Source organism: Strix aluco, chromosome 4 (genome assembly GCF_031877795.1).
Source record: "Strix aluco isolate bStrAlu1 chromosome 4, bStrAlu1.hap1, whole genome shotgun sequence".
NCBI classification, from domain to species: Eukaryota; Metazoa; Chordata; class Aves; order Strigiformes; family Strigidae; genus Strix; species Strix aluco.
In genome coordinates, this window is record NC_133934.1 from 70,724,760 (window position 1) to 70,745,231 (window position 20,472).

The window sequence follows — 20,472 nt, forward strand, 5'->3', positions numbered from 1 at the left end:
AACACAGAGCTTAAAATACCTGGGAAGTAAAGTAGTGGTGAAACAAAACAAAAAACTTCAAGTCAGCAAAATACTGATGTCACATCTGTTAGCTCCACAAAAAAAAAAAAAAAAAAAAAAAAGAAGAAAAAAGATGGCACAAAAATTCCCCAAAGACTTCAAGCTTTTAAGTACCTCATTTGTGTTAATGACTCCATGAGTTCAAATGTGCTCCTATTCTAACATTGGATAATTACTGTCATGGTAATCAAAACATCATTTAGTGAATCCAGTGTATCGTGTTGAAAATAATGTAAAGTAATATTGTAAGCAGATAATTTGACATATGAAGACTTGCTCTCATTCATAGAAATCAAAATTTCTCCACAACAAGTTTAGTATATAACACTGCAACCAATGGGAAAAGTTCAGTTTAGAAGAAAAGTCTACAGAAACCCATGCCAAAGCATGCATAAAATGTTCTCTAGAATTTGTTATTTAATAAAATTTTGTGTGTCTATTAGATGTCATAACTTGCCATTCAGAATCTGTACAAACTTATATCAACATGCATGCTCCCACCAAAACTAATGAGGCTTTCCAAGGGCTGATCATAGCACATGCCTGGACCCCCTCAGCATTTTAACACGCTGAGCTTCATTACGGGTCACTTCCTTAATGTATACCTAAAAGTTCATCACCTTTTTTAATATGGCAGTTGAGTCCTTATAACAGAGTTGCACAGGGATATGAGTCAAGCGCTCCTGATACATCTTGCCTGGTGGGCAAGGCTGGCCAGCATCGATGCAGGACACATTGGTCTTTCTGCTAGACAAGTGAAAACATCCCCTTAAACTGCTGAAAAGTTTTGGCAGAAAATCACTTTATGCTTGGCTTGTTTCCCCAAGTCACTGTGGGAGAGGAAATCAGGGGGCACAAACTGTGGGTGTAGCTCATTACTGCTGTTACAGGTTTGGGTATTCAAATAAGTGCCTGGTCTGGTATGAAAAGAAAGTTACTCTCCATATATGAATTGCTCCTCTTGCAATGTGCATAGTAATTCCAGTATTCCCAAACCCTGAGCAGCTCCTACAAAAAAAGGAAGGAAAAATAAGAGGCCTTTCACAAACACATTAGCCCTTACTGTGAAATTGGTCCGCACACTACTGATACACAGAAATAATGGAAAAAGCTAAATAGAAAGAATCAGATGGAAAATTTGGCAGGTGTTTGGAAAATAAAATATGTAAGAAAGATTGGAAAACACCAGAAGGTTCTTTAAAAGGCCAGAGGAAGAACTGGGAGTGCTGATACCCAGTTTCCGCAAAGCTTGAGGAAGGAAAAATGCCTGAGTACTGCAGTTGATTTTAACTAACATGACTCACCCCCTCAAACCTGTCTGGGTTACTGCAGCAAGTGTATCATTTGGGGGTGTTTGAGTCTGACAATGCTAATTCAAATAGATGACAGGACCTGCATTTGGGAAACATATATCATTACAAGAACATCAAGAGGAAAATCAGCAGCACAGGCATTTTATATTCATTTTAAGAGATACAAATTCTCTATCATATCATACAAGGAATACCCCACACTTAGCATAATGAGGATCTGTGTGAGTCAAGGTTTACAGTCTTGTGCCCAAGACAGCCAAGCATTAAAAGCCTGTGACTAAACAGAGGAAAAAAATATAGCCCTGCAAACTCTATTTTCTTGCTGTGAATGGCTCATGTTGAATCATCCGCTTGGGCCGGATAATGCTTGCACAAGTTGTGAGATAATGAGTTAAGCACCACAAATGGAAGGCACAAACCTTTGCGGTTTAGTTGGGGAAAACAGTGGCAATGAATGAAACAGGGGTTTGTTGCCTCCGCTACCAGCCACACAGAAGCTCATCTGTTTTAAGGATTCACAACATCTTTGAGTGCGGGGTGCTCTGCCCACAGCACTGGTCACCTGCTGAGAGCTCACATTGAATTAGGTTACATTATAATTGGATTTTCCGAAGGCACCGCATTAGCATTTTCCGTGATCTCACCCTTATTAGCCAAATCACTAATCAGGAGTAGCGTGGTTGTATTGTTTTCTAGTTAAACTATCTGCTGCTATAGTGTCTGTAAGCCAGCTTCAAATTCATGCAGAGATAAAAATTCCTCTCTCTAACAGAGACTCAGGAGTTTATTCTGTAGCTAATGCTACAGTCAAACTCTAATTTTCAATAGTTCATGAAAAAGCAATTTCTCTCCAGAGGCCGGTTCGCTCGGTGCTTTGCTTGTGTTCTTCGTGAGTCCATATTGTTAGTTAGGAGTCTCGTCTCTTTCACCAGCGTAGTCAAAATCAGAAAAATCCTTTCCCATGGACTGTTCCCCATTGTGTCCAAGATCAAATGCTGAACATGTTTAAACCTGTATGTTATTATTTTAATGCACAGGCCTTTGTATATTGATGAAAATGGAAATATCTGTGTTCTAAAAGCAGAAATGACACAGGCAGGCGATCTCATAACTGATGACTCTGTCTTTGCACAGCCCTAAAAGCTGTTTGTGTGAGAACTTGAACTCAGATTAACTACTTCTGAACTATAAGGAAAGCACACAGGACATCTCATGTGGCCTTATGGTGCAAAACTCTCACTTACTTCTTTCAGGTGGGATCCCTGTAGGTTCGGGTACCTGTCTCCCAACAGCCGCCTTAAAAGCCTGAAAGGAACAGACAATCTTGCAAGTAGATTATCAAGTAATGCTTGCTGAACACCCATTCACCACAATTTTCTGGAAATATTTCATGGTCTAAATACAATTTCATTTCAAAATCCAGGTTTTATTCTCAGGTTAGAGGTTACACAATGATGTTCAGATTCATTACAAGAATAATTTGGAAATATAAAGCCATTTTCACTGAGAAGTTAAACCCATTAAATATTTCTACTAAAATTCTTCTGATACAAATAAGTACACACAGAAAAAAAGTGATTACATTTTTTATATATTTCTGGGGCCAAAACAAAAGGATAGCTGGCCTTGACTCAAAAAAGGGAGTAGGCACCTTCTACCTGGCATGGCATCAGTGGTACCCTGCTTATAATTACACAGATGTGTTAAAACAGTGAAGCATATTTCCTTTTTACTAAACGATCAAGAAAGAGTACAGAATTCAAGATGGTATATCAACAAATCATTCCCTGGAATCAAATAAAAAAAAGACTATGATTCTCAAACAAAAAATATCACAACATTATTGGGCTTATAAGGTCTTGAATTCAAACCAGATGTGACTTGTCTCTGAAACCCCAGCAATAGCTGCATCTTTTCTCATAAGGCTTTTTAACAGATTCTCATAGGCAGCACAAACAGCATCTTCAGAACAAAGGGCAAAAATGCTTCCCAGCAGAGTTTAACTGGATCCTGAGGATCACTACCCTGTATGATCTGCTTTTCTATTGTCCTCGCAGGGATTTCACCAGGCATAAATAACATGCACTGAAGAGATAAGGAGCTAGGGGCAAAAAAAACCCAGAACAAAGCAGAGTAACAAAGTTGCAAGACTAGCTTGCAGCCTTTGGTCTACACTTCTCCAGGTCATAGGCTGTCAGTGATGGGCTCCCTTCTCCGAGGATGAATCTGCAAAAATAAATCAATACAAATTATTTTGACATTGAGAAATACAACTTGCTTATGATTAATTTCCCTCTATTTTGTAACACATACACATGCACCCCCGGAGCCAATACTGTACAACATTACAAGTCTGTAATCAATCCAATACAAATGGCAGTAAATGTGAAGCAGCAAAAGAGGGTAGGGTTATCATACAGTGCACTAGTAGTCTCTCTCAACTTTCATCTAGTCCCGATTGTCGATAAGAACAAACAGTAGGGTCTAATGACCTAAAGCCCCCATGTAAAATCTTTCAGGACCTCTAAAAAGAACAGCTGACATTCAGCAGTGCTCATAGGTATACATTAGCATTAGGTGCACCCAAGAGAGTAGCTAAGTATGACAGAGGAAAGAATTAGGTAGTAGTACCTACAGCTAAGTAGGTGTCTGTGGTTCAAAGATGTGTTTGATAGTAACTCACTCGAGCTAGCAAAACAAAATAAAATTGAAGAAAGGAAATACACTATTGCTGGTGTAACACATACTTCCTTCCTGAAGTTTCAAAAGATTCTGGAAATGCTGTAACACATCGCTAGTAGCACACACAAGTGCACACAGTATTTTGCTTACAAGAAAAACATTAAGAGTGAAATATTTCCAGCAGGGTTTTGAATTTGCCTAGGAGAATTGCTCTGCAGCTGCTACACAGTAACCCCATCATTCACTTCCAAACCCACAGTGCTGATGATATCCAAATGTATATGAAAGAAAACTTGATCCAAAAGGTCCACGTTTGTAGAAAGCAGCAGTACTGTGAATCATCGATTTTGATGACACCTTTTCCTTGCAGGTACTATCAGAGCTAAAATTCATGTTATTTGTTCACAAAAGCCTGGAATAGCAACAGCTAGCAGACTGGTTCTCTGTACACGGTAGATAAATATAGATATTTGTGTGTCTGCTTCATTTCATGCAAATAGCCCCTTATAACAACAAAAACAGCGGAAAAAAACTTTTCTAACAAGAAATGTGCTTCCAAGCTTCACATCAAATGTTGGCATTCATATAACAACGTAATTTGGAAAAAGAAAAGAGAAGACTTGGATATTCAGACATCTCAAGCAGCTATACAGTGGGGATATCCTTCAATTATTTCTGTTCCTTCCCAGTTCCAAGTCCCACTGGGACAACACTGAGGTCACCCTGCTTATGACAAGATGCTTTTGTCTCCTAAAGTTCTTGCCCAGCTGGTGCAAACCAGCAGATACCACTGCACTGCAGGCACGGTCTGCCAGAGAAGAAAAGCTAACATGATAATACGTAGTTCCCAAAACCAAAGAATGCCTCTCACCTAGGACAGCATTAACCATTCAGAAAACCGTCTGGGTAATCTGCAGTATAAGCAGGCTTCAGAGCCCAGCACAGAGTACTTTTACACTTAAAACACATACAACAGGCAAAGGAAAGTGGACTCCATGTAACGAGGGTAGGTGGCACTTCGCTGCTACTTTAACAAGCAAATGGCATGGAGTGAATTTTTACATCGGTTCCTTAGATGATCAATGAGGAATTAAGGATACTTCCAGATACCAGACAGATGCTTCATCAAGCCACCAGGAAAGAGAATGATTTAATGAAAACAGCCACCATGTCACCCATCACCAGAAGACCACCATCAACATCCCCTTAAATGCTTTGATTCTTCCCTATGTTTCAATCTCGAAGGAAAAAAAATGCCAGTGTGTGTGAAGCCATTTAAAATCTAACAGGCACTGAATGATAAATTTTGATACATTGTTTCATAGAAATAAAATTATCAAATCATGCAGCTGTTTAAATTACATATCCTGTTCTTCACATGAGATTTTTCTGTCTGGTAGTCTGAAAAACTACAACATATTCTGTGATCTTTAGCTCAAGTTGACTTGTAAAAGCAACACCTTTCTAAAAAAGGCAACTTCTCATGTTCTGGAGTTAGAAATTAAAGGTGTGCTAATGGCCTTTTTGTTACACCGCATCAGCAGAAATCAAGTTGTATCAGTAAAAATCCTGAAAATAATCACATTTTCATTCCCAGTGGGGATGGCAAGCTGTTAATTAAATCTGTCTTGACTAGCTGGGAGCACTGATAATTTCTGATGTAATGTATACACTGAGGACATGGCTAATACCAAAAATGTTTAGGATCTGGGATTTTTTCCAGGAAAATTAAGATGTCAGTTAATTGACTTTTTTCCTGTCTGGTTTTCATTGAAGACCTCCACAAATCCATTTTTTCAGTTTTTCATTTTTTCCCCCCTCCCTACAGATATCATTATTTTCAGTGGAAAACCGCACACTTCTCCCCCCTCTTCTTCAATTAGCTGTAATTATAACAACATTAGCAGCAAAGTAGGTACCTTGAGGGCAAAAATCTGGAAAGCAGCAGAGTATGGAAGGGAACAAGAGATGATATTATAATGAAAGTGGACACATCATGCTTCTTCACGTGTTCATCTGGGCATCCTTAGGGCTTTGCAGGTTGATTTCTGCTTTCCCTAGGCATGCCAAGACAAGGTGGTGACCAGCTGCTGTCACCTCTCCCTCCAGAGCTACCCCTTGAACTGAGAGGTATGTGAAGGGCTACGTTTTGGCTTCTCCCTGTGCCTGGCATAGCTGAATCCAAAACAAAAACATAGAGTTTAGGTCAAAGAAATCCGGTAGTTATATCTGATATTCTGAAGGAGTAACTGGGGTTCTTAAATACATGTACTGAGAAGCTTTCTGCCAAGAAAACAAATACAGTAAGATTAATTTTGGAAGTGAAAAAGGTAATACATGCCAGCAGTTGTGGCATGCAAAAGGGTTCTTGCTCTGAGTAGGCTTTGAGCAATAAACCTCTTTTCCAGAGAATTTTTCATTAAAAAACTGGGTTCAGGGAAAATCTCCAAAATCAATCTTTTTTTCAACTGTCTTTTCAATTTTTCACAGTTGGATAAGGAAGGAAGTCAACATAGCTTGCCAAATGAAGTGACATTAAGTACACTTGCTGGAAATCTTTCTGCTTTGCTCTTGAAAAAGATTTAAAAAAATAAAAATAAAAATAAAAACAACAACAACAAAAAAAAACCAAAAACAAAACCAAAAAACCACCCCACAACCAAGAACGAAAAGACTGGAAACCAGTTCCAGGAACGCTGAGTGACAGAGCACCGAGAGACTTAGGAGCTAATATCCCTCCAAAGGAGCACTGCTGGTCAAACAAGGCTAAACTGGCAGAGTTTAAGCACAGTTTAGGACTAGGCTTTCTGCACAGCAAAGTACCTGGGAAGGGAGCAGCCCAGAGGTAGGCAGAAAGAGTTATTCTCTTGGAAATACATTGCCAGTGCAGTGAGACAATCTCTCACCTCACCATCTTCTTCCTTAACCTCTACCTGCCTCCCATTGCTTACCTTTCCACATTGCCCTTCTCTCTTTATTGTGACTTTCAAGGAAACCCCTTTACTTTTTTGGAAGCCTGATGATTTCCCCTAATCCTCTTCTGCAGACAGGCGGTTGCCCTGTGAGGACTACCTGAGCGGTCTTTCCCTGACAGACTGTTCTCCATTGTAGCCCACCTACAGAGCATGGCTGGACACAAAATGCTCCCACCCATCTCTTCACCCTGCCTGCTTTCAGCTGGAGTATTCCATATTTGGGGAGATAGGGAGAAGACATACTTATGTTCACAGACAAGCTGAACTCTGGTATGAGTTATCTGAGTTTTTAAGAAGTTTAACAAGAGGTGCTACATGAAACTTTCTGGATACAAATGGGAAGAAAATGCTAGTAAAATCAGACCAATAAACCTGAATACAGCCCACACCCTCGTATTTGCAAACCGCCTGTTGAATATTTCTGGATTAAGTTCAGATCCCAGTGGTGACATGGAAAACTGAACTCTTGATTAGATTGCAGCATGAAAGAGCAGGAGGAGAGGAACCGAGTTAAACCCTCACCTTCCTGTGGCCATGCAGACATACAGATGGCAGGCAGCTGCATCCTGCCATGCAGCCTGGCAGGAAAGCCACCCCAAACCATGGGCATGCCTTTAGTACCTGTTGCACTGTGCATGGGCAAGGGTGTGGAATACATTGACTCACTAAACACATCATCAAGGACAGAATTTATTTTCCCATCCTTTTTGGAAAATTATATTTTATGTGGTTACCAGTTCTTCACTGTCCCATGCAACCCCTGGGAGGTCAAAGTTGCCTCCATGCTTACCAGTGGAGAGGCTGTGGTTTTTTACCTATGAAGCCTACTAAAACTGGTTCTAAGGTCCCAAAGTCAGAGGGGCCCTGAATGGTTCTTTGTTAACTTTAAAGTAAACTCCCTAAGGCCAGAGATATGTTTTTAAAAACAAGTTGAGTGGGCTTTATGCAGCCAGGGGGATCATCAACTCTGGTTAAAGAAGGCAATTCAACAATAACTATGGGCAACTGTAGACAAATAAAAGAATTGATAAAATAATTTAAATCTTGATTACTGAATCAAAAATATAAAGAAAGGTCAAGACTTATCCACAGAATATCTTCCTGGATGCCAGATGTGTACACAGAGCCAGTAGGCTTTTTTTTACTTATTTAGGCAAACAGAGAAGTAAAAATGTTAAGTAAATGTAATCAAACACACATACAAGGCTTGCTAGTCATGTTTGGTCACCTCCACATATTCCTACACACTGACTCCTACAACCACATTTCCATGCCCTACATGAACCAAGGCAGGGATAAGATACTCGAGCACGCTGTTGCATCACACTCCGAACTCTGTGTTTGAAGGGCATGCTGATGTGATTTCATGGCTGAGGACGGATCTCTCAAGCCACAATAGCCAGCCTGTGGCAGCTCTGGGAATAGCTGTCTCTCTCCAGAGCAACTTCAGCCTTATGCACCACAAGGGCTACAAGACCCTTCTCTTCATTCAGATTCTTAACTGGTCCGTAGATACTTAACTGTAAAACAGAGAGGTAGATCACTAAAACCAACTCCTTACGGTCTTTTCAGTAGGATTAAATCCTTAAATGGCCCCTAGATACTCTAGCTACAAAAGAGAGACACACAGATTACTTAAACAAGAAGCATAGGGTAGCTCCAAGGTGTTTTAGTCGAAGAACTGCTCAGCACATGGCTGAACCTCAATTAACTGGCACATTTCTTGAGAAAGAGGGAGCTGATGTAGCCCTGATAAGTAACAAGTGGTGTTCACTACTCCAAACTCTGAACAGAAACATAAGGTTTTTGCATAAAGCCATACTTCATAGCTGTAATCTTAGCAGCTCCCTTTAGCTTCACTCTCTTTATAAAGCTAAACTGCAAGGATTTCATTTAGATAATTACCATTGTCTTGCTACTGTGGAACATCTCTTGTTCATTCTCATTTTGGAAAGAAAGGCTTAATGGAAAATAGAAGAGTTTTGGTTTTGTTTGTTTGGGTTGTTTTGTTCATTTTGCCCCCCTATTCCTCTCATCCTCCCTGTATTCTGATGAAGTTATTTCCAGGCTAATTAGAAAGGGCTCAAACCAAAATGTCCTAGATTCAAATCATCATACTATCATGAAAGTTCAGTCCTGGAGGCAACATTGCTCCTCAGACTTGTGCATAAGTAATCCTCTGCCAACTACCGAATCACAGAAGTGTGGAGAAAATAAGAGACTGGAGTAGAAACTTTGGAAAATAGGATCAAATAGGATTGATCAAATTTCTGAAGATTTTATCTTTAATTTTAAAAATATTTCAGTGGTCATCCTATTTCTGTAGATAAAGGCAAAGACATGTTTCTTACAGAAAATAGAAAGACAAACTAGGCTTCACAGAAGCAGCAGTCCTTTAAGACAGCCTTCTTTGAACACAGGAGCAGCTAAGAAAAGTGGTGCCAGTCAGAAGTACAGATACAGTTACACAAGAAACAGAAAACAGGAGATTACAGCTGGTTACAGAAGGACCTGGAGAACCTAAGTCAAATGCCAAAGCACCTGGGCGCAAACAACTTTCTTCCTCACAAAGCAGGCGAGAGAGGGAGGAAAACACAGACTGGGTACATCTATACAAAGCTGCAGAAAAAATTCATAATTCCTCCTTGGTGACAATATACATTTGCAGTCCAAATGACATTATAGCAAAGTAGCTAGAGTTAACGTAGAGACTCTCATAGATTTCAGATACCTTTAAAATAGGCTTTTTTTGATGGCATATCATAAAAAAATACCAGTTTTCTGATTCATTTCACTTCTGTTCAGCTCTAAATTTACAACCTGTGACCTGTATTTTGCAATTATTCTCTAAGAAAAAATACCCAGTGTCAAAGGAAAATTTGTTCAGTTAAGGAAAACTTAAGGGTTTTCCCTAGAAGCATCAATCTACTGAAATAGCATTCCTGAAGGAAACTGCCTCATGCCTAAAAGTTGCTGCACTGCTGTTTTGTTTTTCTATAATGAAGTCCTATCTCAGAAGAGATAAGATTTATTGGTCAGTTTATCACCTAATGAGGAAATGAAAGAGGAGAAATGAGACTCAGGAACTGCTGCACATACTAGCTCATTTAAACCCACCATTGTAATTAGCCCTTGTACAAAATAGAACAAAGAAATTGGAACATCCAGAATAATTTCATCACATATTCTTGGAGTTTCTATCTTTGAAACCTTTCTCAAAACACTTAAATGCAGATTTAATATAGATGCCTGTATATAATGTATAGACCCAGGCTAGTGCCTTTTAACTGATAGTAGAAATAGGACTTCTCTCTGATTAATGGCTAATAAAATAACCTTTGTCTTAACAAAGATAAAAAAAATAAGAGCCCCGAAGATGTTAAAGCAGACATCTTACACAGCGCTATGATGGGACTCATTGTGAATTCCTCTTTATGGGGACTGAAGAAAAAAGGGAAGAGAAAAGTCTCCAAGTGTTCTACTCACTATCCCATTGAGAAGAAGGTATTTGGATGTTCTGGACAAGGAACAGTAATAGAAAGACAGAGCATGGATTTAAAAAAAGCTTTTTCAGGGTGCCAGAAGTCAAGTCATATAATCAAGCCAGATGAAAGAACAACTCTTTTTCTTCAGATCCCCTAAGTGCACTGCCTTGGACCACAGCTGCAGTTGGTGGCCGGACTCGTTTCATTCACTGTTATAAACATCCTCCCTGTGTTCTCTGGTGCAGTAAATCACTCTGAATTTAAGTGGGAGGAACTACAAAATTAATCTCCTGTCCTCTCTTGCAGTCACAGCACCACTTTCCCTACGACCACATCAGAACCCTCCAAACAGACACCATGTAATTATGGGAAGCTCATCCTCCATTTCGGCAAGCTACATTCCCACCCTGCCCTCTCTTCAGTGCAAATGTGGATGACAATAAATAATGGAATGATTCCTCTGTAGCCATCATCTTCTAGATGTTACAAAACAGATTTTGGTGATGAGTCCCTGCCACCCCATATGGTACCCACTCGCACTGTGAAATGGCAGACACATGAAGCACTCACACTCCCACAGTGCTGACCAGCAAACTTTGCTGGTCCCACTGCAGCCCAGGATGATGTTATCATTCATCTGAGATAGTATCTCTACAAAAGGGCCACGAGACAGGATAACAGAGCAAAACACAAAAATTTAGGTGCAATAATTCCCAACCACTTTTCAAAGAAAAGAGGTGGCTTAGGGGAGTTTCTGAAGAAGAAGATCTGGAGGGGTGGATTCCACCCAGAACAATGTCCCTTTTTCCTTGTGCTCTCTGGCAGCCATTTTTTGAAGTGGTCTGATGCAAGTACTTCAAAACACCCAGGAACTTGGCATGATTTCAAATCCAGGTACAATCAGGTACTCCTCCTGGTTTCCAAAAGATAGTTTACACTGACACTTGGGCAACTAATTAACTTCGCCCATTTACATGGTTTTATTTTCAGACCAGGCACCTTGAACTATCAGAGCAGATCAAGAATAGCAAAGGGCGTTTTGCCTTTAAGGTGAAACAACACCCTAAAGCCTGTAGTGTGTTACCAAGGGCTTCTAAAATCTGCCCCATCTTGGCCCCCAGGTTCGGCACATCATTAAATTTAGTCTTAGCTGGAGCAACAGAAGCTCTAAGGACAACTCTGAGAATATCTTTTCTTTAGGACTATTACTAGTTGTTTAATGAGGCAAATGTGTGATCCTATAATATGTAATATAGACATTTTATGAATTGCAACAAAGTTGAAAGCCGTAATGTAGATGGTATTATATTAGAAACCTCACCTGTGTTGCACATACACCAACCTTGGCTCTCCGAGGCAAAGCTGTCACGTAAGCACTCAACAGATAAATAACAAAGTTTACCCTACATCCCTCAAAGCCCCCCACTTTAAAAAAGTGCATTTAAAATATGCTCTGTACAGCTGTTGTCTTACCATTTGCCTTGTGCTGCACATCTGGCGGAAACTGGTCAGGAGCATACCACTGATAGTCTGGCTGCACAGAACAATAAAACATTATTACAGCAATATGGACTTCATAGGCACTTCAAACAAAAGAATAGTGACATGATAAAAATATAATTGTGCTGTGAAGGTTTTTTATTAATCATACAAAAGTAGTTTATAAAAAAATCTTATATTTAGCTTTATATTTCCACTGCTCAAGTCTTTCAGCTTGCTTCCTTTTTTATGACACGTTGTTTAGATGCTGTCCTGATTAGAAATATTGGTGTAAACCTTTCTAGATCCCACAAATCAAAAGAAGCATTAATGGAAACAAATCAGATTTTAAGAGGGCTAAGGAAAAGCACACCAGAAGATACTAGCAGGCATCACATCCTCAGTACTAAAGAACTGCAGAGAAACCTGGTACACATCGACCTGACAGGTGAAGCTGTTCCAGTCTGAATACATGTAACATCTGTAACATGTTTCAGTGTGACAGGAATAACCCATTGAATAAAGTTCTCTCCTCTCCTCCCTTCCTGACAGGTTAGCATTAGTGTTACTATAACATTAGCTATTATCAAATAACTTCTTGAAAATTCTGTGGGATGGGAAAAATTCCCACCTTTCTTATAAGAGGAAGTATTGGGAAGGTTATGTCCATGCAAACATAGTTTTGTCTAGGGAAATCCTGGAAGAAAGAAATACTGTATTATAGTTTATACCACACACTGTGGTAAATGAGTAGCAAATTACCACAGAGAAAACAATTTTGGGACCAGACATTTCAGTTGAACCTATATTAAACTGTCTATCTGGTTTAAGTACTACATGCAAGCTTGTCAAATTCCAGGTAATTGCTGCTTAAAATTAGTTAAACTGGGAAAATAATTCTTGTTTTGCAGAAATTACTCTGACAAAATCCCGAGTAGTTCCAAGGAGACTCTTAGAGATTTCAAGTTGTAGGGAAGAAATTTTGTAGACTTCTATAGAAGTTTTGCCTAAATTGCGATGGCAAGATGAAGCTGTAGATTCAGAAAATAGATTTAACTTTTATGTATGATGTCATTTATAAGTTACATAGCAATAATCACTCTCATACACTGTCAGGAAAAAAGGAGCTAGCCTATTTTCACTTAAATTATACTATCCACATCCACGGGTATTATTTACTAATTCTGTGCTTGGGGGCAAACAAAATAGGCTTTGATACGAAGCAAGACTCTGCTTTTGGTTTAAGCACAGGTAGTTTTTCCACCGATGGCTCAAAATACACTTATTTGCACTGCTTTTTTGAGATTCTAATGATTTTTCTGTTCTCTGATCTACTCTTTCATATGTACTTACACTATGCAAACTTGAATGAATTTCAGAAAAGAGGTTTATTTCATGTCAGACTAAACAAAATGTTTCTACTAACAATGTAAAAAGGAATGAAAAGGTGTAAGACATTAAAAGAACGAAAAAGCAAAAGCACAGACTAAACACACAGGATTACGTACTTTAACTCAGGACACTCATTAAATTCTAACACCTTTCTTCATTGCTAACAAATTGCTCAGGGAGGTATCAAAAGCTCAGAGCAGCAACACTGCACTCACACAAAGAATTTCAAAGAAAACTCAGAATGAAACTGGGAGTTACAAAGCAACCAGTCAAACTGACCCCGGCGCTCCAGCAGGAATGGCAAAGTTGTAAACCCAGTGATCCCTCGCAGAATTAGAAACCCAGATGATGAAAGTTCAGGGAGAAGAGCCAAAATAATCTGGGACAGTGTTCAAATTGCAGTGAAAAACATTCTGCAATACTTCCAACTCTGATAAATAGGCAGATAAGCACACTCCTGAAGCATAGAAATTACTTGTTCGACCACAGCTTTCCTGCTGGATTTCTACAGTCTGAAAGACTTCTATGCATTTTGCAAAAATTCGGCTATAATTTCTCAAATAATGAGCATCTTTCCACATGTGACAGCTTTATAACCAGAAACAGATATTGTGTATTTAAAATGACATTCACCATGTTTAAATGTATTCTCACTAGATTTGAATAGGCACAGCCAACTTAGATAACCCAAAGCACTTCAAAAATATCGTTCTTTGAAGCGGTATTTTCCTTGAAATAGATAACTCTCCCTCACACAACCTGCCCTAGAGCAAAGCTGTTCTTCAGGTGGAGAAAGACAGGGCCCTGTTGTGTGCCAGGAAAAGAGGCAAATTTCCCATTGTGTTAGCCACACTCAGATATAACTTCCACTTCTGCTGATTTTTTCATTTTATTTTTTTGCAATACACAGGCTTGTTTGGGAAAATTGCATTCCTAAAGAATTCACAGCCAAAGTTCCTAACTCTCCGTAGGACCTTATGCCTCACGTAATCCTGTTTCACAGCAGCATGCCAGAAGGAAGATACTACTGGGTACAAGCAACAGCATCTGGGATTCCACCCCTACAGTTTAATAGCAACGTTGTGAATCCTGCCCATAGCTTGTCTGCCTGTCCCAGAAGGCGTACAGGAAACCTGGGATAGTGCAGTCTGGCTACAGCAGCATTGCCTGATGGCAGGACAGTTATACTACTTATGAATACAAAAGCTGTGAGTGAAGAAGGAAAGTCATTTTCCAAAGACAGGGCCAGAGAAAGAAATACCCAGTGTAAGACATGGAAATGAGACACATTAGTGAACAAGCTTTCTTAGACTGAATAGAAGGAAGACCAGAATAATGCTGACCACAGCTATGTTTTCATTTTTGTCACTACCATTTATATTGAAGGCCCACAACTGGGATCCAGAGAGCAGATCCATATTTATGAATTTGGGTAACTATATAGCTACAAAAGGCTCTGAATGTGTATTGTGCAAGTAAATTAATCTAAGAAATCAGCAAGAGTCCAATCAAACAACCTTATTTTTTTAATTAAGGAATGACCACCAGTATCATTGAAAACAAATGTGTAATAATCTCCTTTTTCTTCTTAGTGGTATTGTAGATAAACAGTATTTGCCAAAGTAATTGTAAAATATATGAGTATATAATTAAAGTACAAGTCATCAGCCATACATTTAAATTTCTGCAATTTTTCCTCTTTGTGAACAGATTTCTGTTGGTTATGCTTTGATTTGCACATGGCAGCACTCTGCAATTCAGTACCAAAGACCCTGGAACGGCAAGGAAGAAACAAACACAACTATCAAGAGAAAAATCAGCATTTTGGGGCAGGTGGTAAGGGAAGTGAGACTGTACAGAGACCACCAAGACTGTTCCAGACTAGGGCTAATTCTAAAACCAGTACAAAATCTTGATCTGAAACCAATAATGAACTAGGAAACAATAGATTTGGTTACTGGTGAGGATGGCACTGTGATAGCACGAGGTTATTCTCCTGTGGTCACCATGCTGTGAGAAAATCAGTGCCCTTGTGAAATGGGAGACAGTGGGAACCTTACCGAGTGCTGTTGTTGCTCATGTGCTCTGCGAGATGCTGGATGTACTCGAGGATCTTGATAGTGAAGAACCAAGCCACAACTCCCATAATTAACACACGGTGAGAGGAAGAGTGGAGGTGGGTAGCTGGGCCTCTCAGACTGTACTGGGAGGTCTTTTGTCTGTCAAAAATAAGAAAAGCAAGAATAAATGCATTAGCAGTGGGATACGATGACCAACAGAATATTCACGTACAAATTCACCAGTAAAAAGCAACGGGCAAGCAACCCTCCTCTCTCAGCACTGGTCGCAATGTTGCTCATTTAGCCCCTTCAAACTGTTCATGATTTAAAAAATTATGTAAGAAAACTGACTTGTGCCACACCAGAGTCTACATTTTTTGTGAGAAAATATTGGTGTCAAGATATGGCAAGCACATTTCTGGGTGTTTTCTATTTTCAAAGAACATTACACACAGTAGCTTTCAATAATTTGAAGCAGAACTACATGGACAGGCACTTGCATAACAAGAAAAATAAATAATTTTTGTAAAGGACCAAAGTTGATGGCCTCAAGATTTGGGTATGCCTTTTCTTAGGCCCTCTGTGTCCCAGCAGAGTCAACAGGAATTTGCCTAAGGACAGAGCAAGGAGGGGTAAAAGCTGATTAACATTCTATAATTCTATTCTGATTCTATGAGTCACAACTAAATAATTTGACTTAAGAAAACAAACTAATAAATATTCTATATGGCTCCTCTCAAGTTTAAAATCCTTCACAAGCTCTGCTTAATCAAATCCCAAGGCAGGAAGAGACAAATAAGATCATCTCTAGTGTAAACTGTCAGTGCAATGCAGGGACAGTCAAGCTGTATATATTACACAGCACTTGTACAGCCCTTTGGGTATGTTGTACATCCGCAGTGCTGTTGGCATTTCTCTTGGTTCAGAGCAGCTGGGGAGGAGTGGGAAAGGTCTTTTAGCCCCATTTGTAGTCCCCCTTTTCACTGTCACTGCTGGGAGATGTTCTCACAGCATCCATTGACTGGTTGGGGTTGTGCAAGAAATGTAGTCTTTTACAATCTCTAGGCAATGCAAAAATATATAGGAAGAAGGTGTCTTTGAGTACTCTGTCTCCTACAAAAGAATTTCTTTACCTCACTAACTCAGGAGTGGGCTGGTGGGTGGTGGAAATATACCTGAAAGTTACTGCATGCAATGCTAACAGATTTGTCCAGGTATTTCTATATGCTTGGGATGCCCTGAGTGGCAAATCATGGCATTCCCTCTGCCGTTACTATTTTTACACTTGCATGAAATGCTTCCAAGCACCCATAAAAGCACTGACAAGTCTGGGGTCATACTGCAGCAGGGCCCAGCATTGGCCAGGATGCCCAACCTGCTCTTCAATCCCACTGAAGCTGATGGGAGTGAGGGGCGCTTGACAGCATCTTGCCTCTGGTACTATTGCAATACCCTACTAGTATTGATGCATAGGTTGGTTGAGAGTAAGCTAATACTGAAGTTTCTGTTTCACAACAATGTTGGGGAGGACAATAAATCATCACAGAACATTTTGGTAATCAGCCATTCTTCTAAAACATTGCACAATTCTGTCAAGACAGGAAACCTCAAAATTTCATCATTTTTAAATGGGGATTGAGAAAGCTCAGAGTTTTGCATGCCATGATTTTACTATGGCTTCCTGAATGTCTGTGAACAGAATACTGACACTACTGTGAAAAGATAAAAAGGATGTTGCAACAAAAAATTATTGCAGCGGCTGTTCAGCTAATCTGGATGGAGACAATTTTTTTCCCTCAGTGACATTAACATTACTCTGTAATTCCAGTGCAGAGGTCAGGATTAATTACAGAAGCTTTTTATTTCAAAAGTTGGTTTGATGTTAGAACTCTTATATCAAGTGCCAGTGAAACAATCAACAGCTCTCTGGATTTGTTTTTGGTTCACCCCTCTCCATTTCAAGATATGTTTAAAGAGTTTTTGCAATAAATACTCCCTTCATCTACTTAATTTGGAAGTCATCTCTAATCATTTCTCATCTTCTTACTGCATTACTTCAGAATGATTTCATCCCAGGTGGTGACCTTATATAAAATCCAATGTCAATTAACGGAAGCCAGAAAGCCTTGGGTTGCATGGAAAGTGAGAAGATAAAAATAAGATACACATGTTCTGGCAATGGTAATTTTCTTTTGATTCATACCTGAGAGTTTAGTTTATTCAGTTGTGACTGTAATCTCTCATTAATTTTCTGCAATTCTTCTTTCTCTTCATTAAGTCTTTCTCTGTCAGATCTCTCCTTTCTGAAGTCTTCTTCATATATTTGTACCTGCAATCATTATAACCAAGAATGTGAATTTCAGTAGAACCACAATGGAAATTTTCATCCGCTTTGTTGTTTCATTGCTTTTTAAACACTGGCCAAGCAGCAGGGTGCTTTCCAAAGGGATCTGTCCTCTTCACAATCCTGCAACCAAAAGTTTCCCTCATCTTTTTATGACCAGTACAAAATGACAAGCAATGGCTATTCTCCAATGGCACCTATCAATCAAAACTGTCCACAGCTTCAGTATTCATAGATCTTTGTAATTTAAAAGGTGGATATCAGTTTTAAGTATTAGAAATAAGAGAGCAAATACTAAAGACATTGACCTTTTTAAGGGATAACCAGGTGCAGGACAAACATTTTACCAACATTTTAACCTAATTTCTCTTCAATTATGAGCACTTTTAACTCCCCCGTGTATCTCAGATGCAAGCAGTTAGCATCCTGGTGGAGATGGGAGGTGCTGGCACGGTACAAAAATCTGACTTCTAGCATGCAGTCTGACAGAACGTTATCACCTTATCCAACCTAAAGATGAGCCACTATCATGAAATAACACACTGCCTTTTTATAGCCCACTGAACACTGTTGGCCTTGAGCCTGCTTTGCTTTACTCCTTGTCATAGTTGTCTGCAGCTTTACCTTACCCACTCTGTTAGCTGTCTAACCAAGGTGTGGCCCAAAGGACTAATCTGTGCAGAATAAGTGATAGTATTTAGAGCTGTGGACACATAGTAATGACCAGAAGACTTGGACTAGTCAGGACTGTCAAGGAATTTGGACCTTGACTAGAGCACTGTGGAAAAAAAACAACCTGTAGGAGGCTATTGTGCCCCAGATGTTAGCAACTGTATGTGAAAAAAATAATTGGCCCACATGCCTTTTGTCTGCAATATAGGATTTCTAACTCATCTTCTCAAACTGCAGCCCAAAGAACCTATCCGCCCCAGTGTAGAAGCGGAGGGGAATGTTATATACACAATTCAAAATGGAAATACAGAGGTTTGACCCTGTTCCTAGAAGATAAGCTGCCTTTCAAATATTAAAGAATGCAGTGGTTTAGCTCTTTTTACATCTCCAGGAATCATAACGCTTCATCCCATTAAAAAATATCTGACCACCCCAGGCACAGGCAGCGAGCGCACAGATTCAGAAGTAAAACAGAAGTTTGTAAATTAATTGGTGTTAAGCCAACTGGCTTAATTCTTCAGCTAATGGGCAGGCATCCACCTGGTAAGAAGCTGGTGGCACTTCTACTGACAAATATCAGCAAAAGCACTTTGGGGTGGGAACCACCGCCACAACTTTCAGAAGTCCTTTCATGTCCTCTTGGTCAGTCACTAAAGCCCGCTGACAGTCTATTCCCAAAGAACTTGCTTGCTGTGGCTCAAGCCTTGCCCATCGTACAGATCGAGTTTTCTTTTTGCTGGCAGCAGCACTATGACTTCACAGCACTAAAAAAATGTTAATACCTCAGGGGAAGAAAAAAGGTCAACACAGAGCTCTATAAATTATTTTCGCAACTTGCCTGTTGCAGCTAATTTTTGCAAGGTTTTTTTCAGACCCAACGGTCCTCCACACTAGACATAACCCCCTTCCTGAATAACACTGTGTAGAAGGAGCAAAGGCTTTCTGTGTGGCCATGTGGGACTCAGCTCCACAGACTCAGCTCCTGACCTTCTGAAGCAGAGGCAAAGCTGTCACTTGCAGAAATCTAGGTCACTTGTATCCCTGTCCACCTACACACTTCTCAGTATTTCCTCATTTCTTCTCTCCCAATTCCCTCTCTCCTGTCCCACCTCCCTCCCACTCCCCAGCTGCACGATCTGCTGAAGCTGCAAGGGAACCACTTTGTCACACTTTTGCCATATATTCTTGTTGCCCTGAGAAAGAGGGGGACACCTCCCAAGGAATGAATGCCTTCATCTCTTCTGTCGTGGCCAGGGATGGGCTGATGACAGCCAAGCTCTGGTGAGACTCTGTCACGTCGCTGTTTGTCCCAAGAGTCCCTCCTCTGTACAGTTAGAGCCTTCTGCTCCGTTTCGTGCAGAAGGAAGTCTGGACTCACTGTACTGATTTATACAACTAGAAAAAGACATTCATAAAATGGATACCCCATGAGAATTCTGAAAAAAAATTGGTTTACTCTATTTTATTGTGTAGAATGAAATAACTCATTACTGTACAATCAAGTGCAGGATTTTATTCTCCAGCATGTGGCAAGCATTACATTAGAGAGCAAAATCTGGCTCTGCTGTCAAACGTGACAGAAACAAGTATTTTATTCCCATTGAATAAAATTCCCATTCTGATCACATCCATTTGTGTGTCAATAATGTTAACCCTAACACTGTCCAGGATGACAGACCTAGAATGTAAAATTATCTGAAAAGTATCATGTTTTTAAACAGATTCTTTCATATGGAAAGAAAAAGAGTGCACAAAACACTTGAACTGCTCACAACAAAGATTAAAAAAAATAAATACACTTCTCTATAGTGATTGGTATGCAGGTTACGGATGCAAAAGTTTTGCCTCACACTTTGAAAAACTGCAATGCCAACACTAGTTTTCCAAGACTAGGATTCTTAGATAATTCACTAAACTTTCAACTTCTGAGAAAAAAGGAGCAGAAGACACAATCAGTAACTCGTGAAATTTAGCATTCCCTCTGGATGAAATTCAGCCCCTAGCAGAGAG

At 39.7% G+C, this 20,472-nt stretch overlaps 1 protein-coding gene across 3 annotated transcripts in view; it reads right to left on the reverse strand.

Moving 5' to 3' along the window:
- Nucleotides 1-2,778: 2,778 nt before the first annotated feature.
- TNIP3 (TNFAIP3 interacting protein 3) overlaps nt 2,779-20,472 on the reverse strand; it is a 56,587-nt gene continuing 38,893 nt past the window's right edge. For 2 of the 3 annotated variants that reach the window (XM_074821491.1, XM_074821489.1), the window contains 4 exons: nt 17,650-17,775; nt 15,447-15,605; nt 11,989-12,045; nt 2,779-3,599 (listed from right to left, as the gene is read on the reverse strand). In XM_074821491.1, the coding sequence (XP_074677592.1) occupies nt 3,558-3,599; nt 11,989-12,045; nt 15,447-15,605; nt 17,650-17,775 (384 nt within the window). In that variant the 3' untranslated portion in view covers nt 2,779-3,557. Of the gene's footprint in view, nt 3,600-11,988; nt 12,050-15,446; nt 15,606-17,649; nt 17,776-20,472 lie in introns of all 3 variants that reach the window. The other variant, XM_074821490.1, reaches the window with a different exon arrangement.